The sequence below is a fragment of the Oryza glaberrima genome, chromosome 11 (genome assembly GCF_000147395.1).
Source record: "Oryza glaberrima chromosome 11, OglaRS2, whole genome shotgun sequence".
Lineage (NCBI taxonomy): Eukaryota > Viridiplantae > Streptophyta > Magnoliopsida > Poales > Poaceae > Oryza > Oryza glaberrima.
The window spans coordinates 53,517-64,164 of record NC_068336.1 but is presented as its reverse complement, the minus strand read 5'-3'; the positions used below and the strand labels follow the sequence as shown (position 1 = coordinate 64,164).

General features: G+C 43.0%; 1 protein-coding gene across 8 annotated transcripts; it reads right to left on the bottom strand.

The window, feature by feature from the left end:
- Positions 1 to 489: 489 nt before the first annotated feature.
- Positions 490 to 9,481, bottom strand: LOC127754334 (uncharacterized). Of its 8 annotated transcripts, none has more exons than XM_052279823.1 (8): positions 9,076 to 9,481; positions 8,776 to 8,840; positions 6,994 to 7,574; positions 6,733 to 6,890; positions 5,318 to 6,621; positions 4,884 to 4,978; positions 1,017 to 1,160; positions 490 to 924 (listed from the first exon to the last, which is right to left on the bottom strand). In XM_052279823.1, the coding sequence occupies exons 3-8, from the start codon at positions 7,531 to 7,533 to the stop codon at positions 643 to 645; spliced, it is 2,523 nt and encodes an 840-aa protein (XP_052135783.1). In that variant the 5' UTR covers positions 7,534 to 7,574; positions 8,776 to 8,840; positions 9,076 to 9,481; the 3' UTR covers positions 490 to 642. The 8 variants fall into 8 exon arrangements, with proteins under 8 accessions (XP_052135783.1, XP_052135785.1, XP_052135782.1 ...); XM_052279825.1 differs by having other exon boundaries at positions 6,994 to 7,577; positions 8,776 to 8,835; XM_052279822.1 differs by having other exon boundaries at positions 8,776 to 8,835.
- Between the last annotated feature and the right edge of the window lie 1,167 nt (positions 9,482 to 10,648).

Below are 10,648 nucleotides of genomic sequence, written 5' to 3'. Positions count from 1 at the left end.
AGGAGAGAGCGGAAGAGATACGAGGGAGAGAGAGCCACGGAGGGAGAAGGGTTGAGGGATCAATTGGATCTGAGCTTATATGTTGAGAGAGCGGAAGAGAGATGAGGAAGAGGAAGTAGCACGCTACTTGGTGACTTACATGGAGGTGATGTCAGTGTTGGACCTCCTTTTAGTGATGTCGACTGTTTTTGCAGGCAGCCCTGTTAGGTGACCGTCTATGAAAATTCGATTTTCACGGGTTGTCACCTAAGAGAAGCACCTGCATAAACTAATTTTCACACGCGATCCTTCTTAGATATTTTTTTTTTTTGCATATTGTGCGTTAGACCACAGGAGCTTCTCATTATCTTTACAAGTGAAATTTTAATGACCCACTTGTTAAATAAAACATGGTGTTTGCGAAAATCGTTTTTTAAGTGAAAATATACTGACATGTGGAGGGTCATTAATATCAATTTATATGGGTTCATTAATTTTCAATACCAGATAGGCTTAAACCACCTCTATATTGACTGAGGGTGTAAATTGAACCGTTTTGCGAGTCAGGGGTAAAATATCTATGGAGTAGATAGCAGAGTAAATTGAACCGTTTTAAGAGGTAGGAGTAGGTAGCAGAGTAGCAGTGATGATTGAATGGATCGATCAGTGGCCGCGGGGTGAGTAGAGATCGATGGAGGAGACGCCGAGGTAGGCGGCCAGCAGGTCATCGTCGGCGGTGTCGCAGAGATGGAGGCCAGCCGCCTCCTGCTCCTGCCTGGCCAGCGCCTCCTGCACTGCCGGCCACCACTCCGGCACATTATTATTCGTCGCCGGCGACACCTCGACTTGAGCTGCAGCAGCAGCAGCAGCGTCGTCGGAGGAGTTACGGGCGAAGCGGCCCTTCACCCTCGGCCGGCTGTCCGCGAGCGTCTTCCGGCAAGCGTACTGCAATTAATTAAAGCAACCATGCACATTAATTAGCTAAGTAATGAGAGAGAAGGATCTGTGTTAATTGATGATTAAAATGAAAGAGTTACGGTGATCTTCTTGTCGAAATTGCGTTGATTGCGCTTGCTCCGGTACTTGTCAATGCGCTCCCGCCGCTCCTCCTCCACCAGGCCTCCTCCGGTGCTCAACACCCGGCGGAGCGACGACGACGAAGATGATGATGAGCTCCAGCCCTGATGATGATACATTGTGGTAGTTAGTCCAGGTACGTACGTGAAGGTAGATACATTGATCAGGCCATTTATATATGGCCGCCTTGGCCTCCACTTCCACTGGCACTATAGCTTCTCTTCAATTTGATCTGATCTCTTCAAAGGAGTCAACTCTTAATTTTGGTTAAGCCCTGATTTGACATGAGCTGCTCCACTTTGTGATAGGGTATGATTTGATGATCGTGCATGTATATAGCATATCCCTGTATTTCCTTGCAATGTTGAGAAGGAAGCTGGCATGTCAAAGGTATGCAGGCTAGTAAGGTACTAGTACAAGCATCAAAACGACTGATAGCCACCACTGCCACTAGCATACTCCTACATGACAGACAGAATGGAAGCTCGCTGTTGCGCACAACACATACATCAGCCCAACAGCAACTAATCAATACAAGTTTTCTCGTAAAGAGAATCTATCTCATCAATCGATTAGTATAAAAAGTGCCACAATCAACAAGCTACCCGGCAATCTCAACACCAACACTACGGCCAAGGCAGCCAGTACAGACCATTCAAGGAGACATGGACAAGTTGGGTATATCTCCTACCTCTTCCACTCACATCCTTCAACCATGCATATTCCCTGCTGTACACCAGGGGATATGCCATTGTTCAACACTGGCACTATTGCTCAAATTGCTATTCACCACAAATTAACATCAGGCCCTACCACTTTGCTGCAAGAATCCAAACTCACTATTCTGGGGTTGGATATGCCAATTTGGCTGATTCCAAGGTTTTGTCATCCCTGATCATTAACGATAGGATGCTCGGATACAGTCATAAAGGCAAGGATATGCAAAATTGGATAAATGAAAATAAAGATGCGCAGGAAGCTCACTGAATGCTGATCATGATTAGATACAAGTATAAAAGACGGTCCTCGATAAGATTCTCCCTCCAAAGTCCGCAGCAATCCTATGGTAAGCTTTTTCAAAAGTGACATCTCCCAAGATTTTGGTGAGGAACAATCATGTCCCCTTTGAACATTGCAGCCTACAAGATAGAGATCCACAGGAATCTGTGTTGTTTTTCAACCATCTATTGGACAGAAGTTTGCTGCTCTAGATCCAGGACGCAGTTTTCAATTGGCAATTTGTTGGTGAGGTAACTGGAAGTGTCCTAAATCCACCACAGGTCTGCCTTCTGCTATGGCACAGCTTCTGATTAATCCCTACAGTAGCCCACTTAAGAATCGCGTGTTGAGTTGTTGACTTATCCTGACAACTGAGCTCGACCAACCTCAAGTAGGCCTAGCCAACCCGACAGGATAAAGTCAAAGGGCACCACGGAGTAACCTTGCATATAGATTCATTTTCCTTTCATGTGCAGCAAAATTCTTAAATTGTAAGTTCTTACAGTTGCTATGATTTCCTTTTGGATGTAACCTGCATTGGTTTCAATTAAGAGCACCATCACTATCAGATGAATTAAGCATTGATAATTAGGTGCACAGAAAAAGAAATTACAAGAATCAGTAGATGGGAATTATGAAATTCAAAAGGCGAGAGGGAAAGAGGAAAGGTGGGGGTAAAGATAGTGAAAACAAGTGGGACTATTATGATAGTGTGCAGTTTTTGTAGATATTACTTTTTCTTCTTGTAGGTCAACTCTAAGAATAGTCGCACCACTATAGCATGAGTGGAAAGCAATAATTGTTATGTTGATATGTATAAAGAATTTACAGAATTGAGTAACAGACTAGACAGAAATGCAATTGTACCAAGAATTGGCATTAAGAGACAAAAAGTCAGCAATTTCACTAATTTACTCCTACAGGTATCTTAAGGTACAACACTATTCGTATGTAGTGTGAAGTTAGGAACACCCAATGAGTCAATTCAAATGTCATGATCTTAGGCAAATGAGACCCGACATTGATGAAGGCTGGTAAGACCTCAGTCTAGTGGCATGAATGATATAATTATTTGTTCAGTCTCCACATCTTCATTTGGGTGCATCTGTGGGGGTGAGGCCTTCTATTGCTTTCATGGTCTCTAAAACCTTTTCCATATCAAATCTGAAAGATTGAAACTGCATACTGAATTCATGCTTCTATTTCTTTTGGCATTAAATCAAAAAAAAAAACCTTGATCAAGGGGGAAGGACGACCCCCTTGACTTAGCTTTTAAGAAGGGGTCCCATCAAAACCTAGCCAGGCAGGAACCTCACCAGCACATGCTCTTGCTAGCCTGGGACCCTCTGCAACTGTAGCACAGGGAGGTGAGCACAAATGTGGCTCCCAGGATTCAATCCCTAGGCGGGTGGCACTTCTACTGGGTGCTCTACCAGCTACATGTTCACCCGCTTCGGCCTTAAATAAAAATTATCTTTATTCTAAACAAGCCACACCAGGTCTACACTGTCTTGAAAACTGCATCCATAAAAATTAGCAGAAGGGAGGGAAAAAGTAGTGAGATCACGAGATTCATATTATGATCCAGATGCCATATTTTCAGCATCATCAGAGCTTTTTTTTCTAAGATTTCGCGTACTAGAATCCAATTTTGTAGGTAACAATAGGGCAGTACCACGTCCATAATCAATACGTGATAAAATATGATTTGTCAGTCCCTGGAACAAAGAACACAGCACATAGTTGTGGTCTCTTGACATGATGAGCAAGGACCAGGTTGCATCGGTCTTGTCGGCTGTGGCTAGGAAATCATGGGAGGGACAGTATAAGGAACAGGGAGACATAATTGTCTGATTAACCTTATACTTAAGATTAAGCAAACACCACCCTTTGAACACTAAATAAAGGATGACTTAACTGGAACTTTAATGCTACTAATCTGATATGGTCCGGTTAAACTTTTGGTTAAATAAAGGATGCATTCCTCTTGGGCAGGGCTGTCAAATGAGCGTTCAGACTTCACAAGCATTGCGAGCTTGACTCAGACTCAGTGGAGCTGAGCTTGAGCCCAAAACAGGCTCAAGCACTCATTGAGCTAAGCATGCAGTTCGCTCAATAAGTCTTCAATCACATGTTTATACCATAACACTAATATATACTACCTCTGTCCCAAAATATAAGGGATTTTACCCAAGTAATTATATGGGAAAAATCCCTTATTTTTGGACGGAGGTAGTACTGTTTTATAGCCTTGTGATATGCTCATGCATGTGTGTTTAAAGTTGAACTATCCTTACAGAGCTGAACTCAAGCCTATGTATGCTGGAGTACCTAAAACTTTATAGTTATCAAGTCTCATCTAGTCCACCTCAGGCTTATGTAAGCTCAAACCTCAACTTAGGCTTGTTCAACTCTAGATTGGCTCAAGCCTGCACAGAGCTAGAGCTAAGGTTACCTAGTCTTAGCCAAACCTGACTTTCGAGAGGCCTACCTAAGCAGACTGGCTATGGTTGTAGAACAGCTCCCACGTGACATCATGGCACATTAAACTTATAACTACATGAGTTTGTAATTATCTAAATAAAGAGTATCCTGTCACACAGTTCAAGCAACAATATCTCTATCAATACAATATAAAAAGAAGTCAAGTACCAACTCTTGTTTTTCATTATTCATATCACACTGATAACAGACAAGGAATTCGTGTTTAGCGGTATCCTCAAAAAACCATACCTGATACAGGATTCAGCGTGCACATATGTTAGCAATATCCCTCATAACTCAACATAATCTATAATCTGGTATAAAAAAACGAACAGGCTTCTTACCTTGGATGCTTTCTTCTTAAAGGACACAGACTTGAGGAAGCCCAAGAAAGGAACATAAATCGGATGTTGCGACCTTAATTTTTTGGTTCGCTTTTCTGCAAAACCAACAAAACTTCAGATATGCTTAAAAGATATGCATAAATCTCAATTTTCTTTGATTGTCTTCATACTAAAATCAATGCTCAATACTTCTAATATAAACTAATACATGTTAAGCTAAGTTCAAACACAATGAAACAATAGATCCCTTAAATTGATCTTCCTCAAAACCTAGTGAATCATTTCACTGTTGACTTGATACTAGCTGCAAGCATGAAAGGACATGACAGAGAACAAAATAGCCTTCGTAATTAGAAAAATCTCAAGAATAGTCACCAGTAAACACAAAAGGTTACAAATTCAAACTGTTTAACAATGCCTACTTCATATCTTACCTGATCTAGTTAGGGATATCTCCACCTCACCACTAGCATAAGAATAGTTTAGTAGTTGTTCATGTATTTTAGCAACATCTCCCTCCAGAGAGTTTGAGTTTTGCTTTGCCAACTCATCAGTTTTACTGGTTGTATCAATGGATCCTTTATCATAAAGAAAAGCAGTCAAGGCAGTCTCTGGACCACAGGGAGTATGTTCCACTAAAATAGTTGCTCCTCTGTCAACTGGCTCTACTTCATCGCTTATAACTTGCGGTGGCATCATAACATCCTTGCATGAATTACAGTGCAATTGAGCTGCAAGATCTGGTGGCGCCTCATCATCTTTCCCACATGGAGGCAACTCTAGCGGTTCTGCAAAATCTTTGTGAGTCTCAGAAAAAACTGAGATGTCACTGTAAGAGTAGAGGTCCTTATTCTTAGAGTAAATACTGGAACCAGAAAGAATGTCATGATCCTGTGATATCCTATCAACCCTCTCACAGGAGGTCAACCCAGAGTCACATTCTGTACAAGCTTTAGCATAATCTGGGAAGCCAGTAGACTGGTGAGGGCACTTATTCACGACACTCGTGTCAGAAAGTTCCATACTACATGGAATAGCATAACACACCAAGCTATCATCAGAAGATAAGGGAGCGGTAAAATCTGCAATGAGGTTCATTTTACTTGACTCTGTACCATCTAGTTCCATAGCATCATGCAGAGATTCAACATGTTTCTCAATGCCTTTCAGATCAAAGGAAGAGACAGCAGCAGTCTGCACATCATGAGCCATAACAGTTTCATTGTTTCCAGGATTATCCAAATTGGTAGCAACACTATGCTGCTCACAAGATGCCGGCAAGGTAGACAATACACAAGTCATAAGACTTTCACCTCTGCTAACTTGCACAGGCCCTTCTTGAGTTTCAACTGGGAATAGGATTTCGTTGCCATGGCTTAACTGCTCTTGCTGCTCGACAAAGAGGGACTCATCACCATCATAAGGTACATGACTTGATGCTTCGGTGAGAGCATTTATGGGTAAATACAGTAGTTCATCTTTATTGGCAGAAGGTTCTGGATTTATATCAAGAGATTGCGGTTCTCCTTTGTAAGATAGCAATTCATATTTGTCGGAAGAAGGTTCTGGATTAACGTCCAAAGATAGCAGATCTACTTCATGAGGCATAGGATCCCAACCAATCCAGTCAGCAAGCTTGAAGTTTGCTGAATTCAACTGCTTATTTGGTAACAGCCTGTCGATTCTAATGGTTTTCTTGTAGAAGTGCTTTTTCCTCAGAGCCTTGGAAATCAGTGACCTGAGAATGAACAAATGGCTTAGAATACATGGCACAGCATCATGATTCAGACTAAACTGCCTAGCTTTCTAAAATAAGCTCCGGATATCATATAAGAGATGTGCAAGTGACCTGCAGTTGCCGGATAGAGCAGCTTTGGCTCGTTGGGTAGAAAGGCCAAGCAAATAAGAAGATAAATTTATGGCATCATAGGGTCCTCTAATTTCAGAAGCAGTGTGAGCAGCACTTGAGATGATGAGATTCTTTCCTTTAGTCCACTCCACCAAGAGCTGAAAAAAGATGAAAAGGCTTTGGTTACTAAGGAACTAAGTATTAGTGTTACGATATAGAGAGATATGCGAAGATAATAAGGAAGAGCAAGAGATGGCCAACCTTGGCTTCGGCTACGGCCTGTCTCCTTGAAGCAGCATCGGCGATTAGGGGAGAATAGGCGATCTCCAAGTGCAGGCCCCTCTGCAGCGCAAGCTTGAGCATGGGGAGCTTGAGGCGAAAGGGCAGCTTGTGGGAGAAGTCGATGGAGACGATATCAAGGTGGTCAAATGTGGCCTGACAGAGGTGGTCGAAGGCGGCTTGGGTGAGCGGCCGCGCGGCAACGATGTCATAGGTGCGAAGGAGGCGGGCGGCGGAGGGGGCTAGGGCAGAGGTGCAGGCGGCGGCGGAGTCGAGGGAGAGGGTGATGCGCGTGTACTGTAGGAAGGGATGTCGGCGGTGGTGGAGGGAGGCAGAGGGCGGCAGCAGGAGAGAGGAGGCAATGGGTGCATGGGAGTCAGCGAGGAGGCCACGGTGAGGGTGATCGAGCGCGACGGCGGAGTAGCCGAGGTCAAGGGCACGGGCGACTATGCTAGTGTTGGTGGTGGTAGATTTGGAGTCGTCGGGGAGGATGCTGAGGTCGAAGAAGCCGGCAAGCGCCATGGCAGACAGTGGTGTAGCTAGGAATTTTTCCTTGGGAAGTCCTACTTCAAAATTGCAGGTTAATACAACATACCAAAATTTTATAAAAAAGTTCAAAGTTAGTGATAGGGCGATACAAAATTAGAAATATAACAATATAACAATAGTGTTATAACAACAATAGTCAGCTAACTTAATAAGCAAGTTAAAATATGCAAATATTACAGAGGTTTTCTCCCATCCTTGGAGAGGTATATACCTCCTCGTATTTGAGATATACCTATCCATAAAAAGAGTTACCAAAATTAATCTTACATGTTGGAATAGGATTGGAAACTTATCTTTATAGAAATTTGTGACATTTTCCTACATTTTTTATAGGTATAGATATTTGTGCTAATTAAGAAGAGGTATATACCTCCGGACTAACACTATGAGGTATATATACCTTTATATACCCCACAACAACTAGAATAGTCTCGTCGGTGCTAATCATAAACTTAGTTTTCTAACCAGTTAAACAGGTTTAATTTTTACCTCTCAAATTATGAGGTATATACCTCTCCAAGGATGGAAGAAAACATCAGTACTACAATATAGATAGTTCAAATACATAAGATCTTACAAATAAATAGAAAACTACAATGTCATTGCTTCAGTATACGCTTACGTATTGTTAGCCATGATGTCACAAACTTTGGAGAAGAAGTCACAAATCACAGTTCATAGTTCTAATTCACCAATTGGCACTACCATCTTCACAGTTCATAGCAAGTCAGCAGAACATTCACTGATTCACTTGTTCAAAAATCAAAGTTGATAGAAATATAGATTCATTTGATTTCATAGTTCTAATTCACCCATTAGCAGTTAGCACTTCACCTCACATAGCCGGAAGGGGCGGCACATTCACTAATTCACTTGTTCAGGAATCATAGTGGATAGAAATATAGATCCATTTGATGTCATAGTTGTAATTCACCAATTAGCACTTGACCTCACATGAGCATAGGCCGGCAGGGGCAGGGGCAGGGAGCAGTGGCGGGCCCAGCTTTTTTAACTTGTGTATTCGAAATGGGAAGAGGAAAAAAAATTTGTTCATACACCTAAAAGCCTAAAAATTAGCTTGTATAGTATAACACACTAATAATTATAATATATAGTGTATATAACATAAAATTGGTAAACATATCAAAATGCCAACATATCAAACATATGGAATACAAAAATGATAGGAATTGATAAATTGGGAAGAAATCTTACAATTTAGAGATTAACTTTTCGACGCTTGATATTTTGAAAATAAGCGATGATGTCCTTGTCCTTGGCTTGCAAAAAGAATTCCCTTTCAATGAATGTAACTAGACAATCATTCAAATATTTTTGCCCCATCTAGACCAGTAGACCACTACTCAATTACTCAAATACTCAACTAGGCAACTACAATTCTACAAACTAAGCAAGCAAGCAACTATACTAAATCACTGAATTGTACTAGCTCCCAATCCATTTCACCAAACAACAGTCAATAGGAAGCTGGGTAATAGGGGAAGGAGGACGAACCGGACTACCGGAGCTCCTCGCGGTCGTCGACGGTGAAGGAGGCCAGGAGCCCAGGAGGGGCTCGGCTGCAGGCTGCTCGCCTCCTCCTGCCGCCGATGCGACCGCGCACCCCGCAGCCGGCAGCCGCCGCACACGCCAACGCCGGCAGCCGGCCGTGCGGTGCCGCCCGAGGCCCCGAGCCGCCGACGCGCCGCTGGCCGCCGCTCAGCCGCTGCCTGCCGGCCTGTCCCGCGGCTCGCCGCGACGCCGCTGACGCGGACGCCGGGACGCGCCACCTCCCTGCTGGCTGCTGCAGCCGCCAAGCCGCGCCCGCGCCCCCGCACAGTCGCCGGCTTGCCGCCGCCCGCCGCCGCACACGCCGGTCGCCGCGAATCGGCCGCCCTCCGCCAGTCCGCCGCCGCTCCAACGCCCTCACTGCACAGTCTAGGGTTTGGGGAATGGGGATGTGCCGGCTGTTGGGCCGTCGGGGAGCGAAAAATGGGAATTGGGCTGAGTTAAGGCCCAAAATGAGTGTGGGCTGAGAGGAAAGGGGGACGGGAGTGGGAAATTTGGGCCCAATATAGGAAAAAATGGTGAAACAAGGCCCAAATGAAATGAATAGTTAAGGCTTCTTCTTTAATTTTTTTTGAATACATATACGAAGTATAGCGAGAATGCTCAACTTCGGGCGCGCGGGGGAGGGGGAAAAATTGTCTCCCCCCATCACGTGCGCACCTGGGCTCCACCACATATCCCCTATCCTCACCTACCACTTATCCACACACACAACTCCATTGCAACAAATCACCCACATATTTTAAAAACCTTCTATTAAGTAAATTTGGTTTATTTTTTGTTCCACCAAAAATGTTTCACCTAGTGTATTCACAATGTTTCACTATGTATAGATCTAATGTTGCAGTGAACTGAAATACTCCATTACAAAAAAAAACCCAAATATTTTGGAAACCCCCCTATTAAGGGAATTCGGTTTATTTTTTGTTCCACCGAAAAATGTTTCACCTAGTGTACTTATAATGTTTTATGGATCAAATGTTGCAGTGAACTGAAACATTCTTTCGCTATTTGCTGAAACATTGTTTTTATATAAGGTAAAACAACACCCGATCTAAACGAGTGAAACATTTTCGATCTACCTAGTGAAACAATTCCGATATACCTGGTGGAACATCGTGCAACATTTAAAAATAATTCAATAATAAGCTAAAAAAATTTTTGTCGGAATATATCCATGTGTGGTCTTGTTTTGAAGATTTAATTGCAACGAATTTAATGGTACAATTGGATAAGTAATTTAAGAGAAAAATCAGTTTAAAATAGTTTTGCACGTAAATTGAGCGTTGACGTCATGCTGACGTCAACGCCCAATTTTTCTCCAAACCAATCAGACGCCCGAGCCGTAGACTCGTTCGAATTATAGAGCATATATACCTATTTTTTGTCCAAAAATCTTGGGTATATATCTAAATACCCCTTGAATCATAGCTGGCCCGCCCCTGGTAGGGAGGCCGGAGGGGCAACAATCAACTAGGGCGACCAACTATGGCTCTGTTTGTTTCAGCTTAAGATTATT

Coding starts and splice junctions, on each gene's coding strand:
- LOC127754334 (XM_052279823.1), bottom strand. CDS start 7,533: ATGGCGCTTGCCGGCTTCTTCGACCTCAGCATCCTCCCCGACGACTCC. Junction 6,622..6,732: donor GCTCTATCCGGCAACTGCAG/GTCACTTGCACA, acceptor GTTCATTCTCAG/GTCACTGATTTCCAAGGCTC. Junction 925..1,016: donor ATTTCGACAAGAAGATCACC/GTAACTCTTTCA, acceptor AATTAATTGCAG/TACGCTTGCCGGAAGACGCT.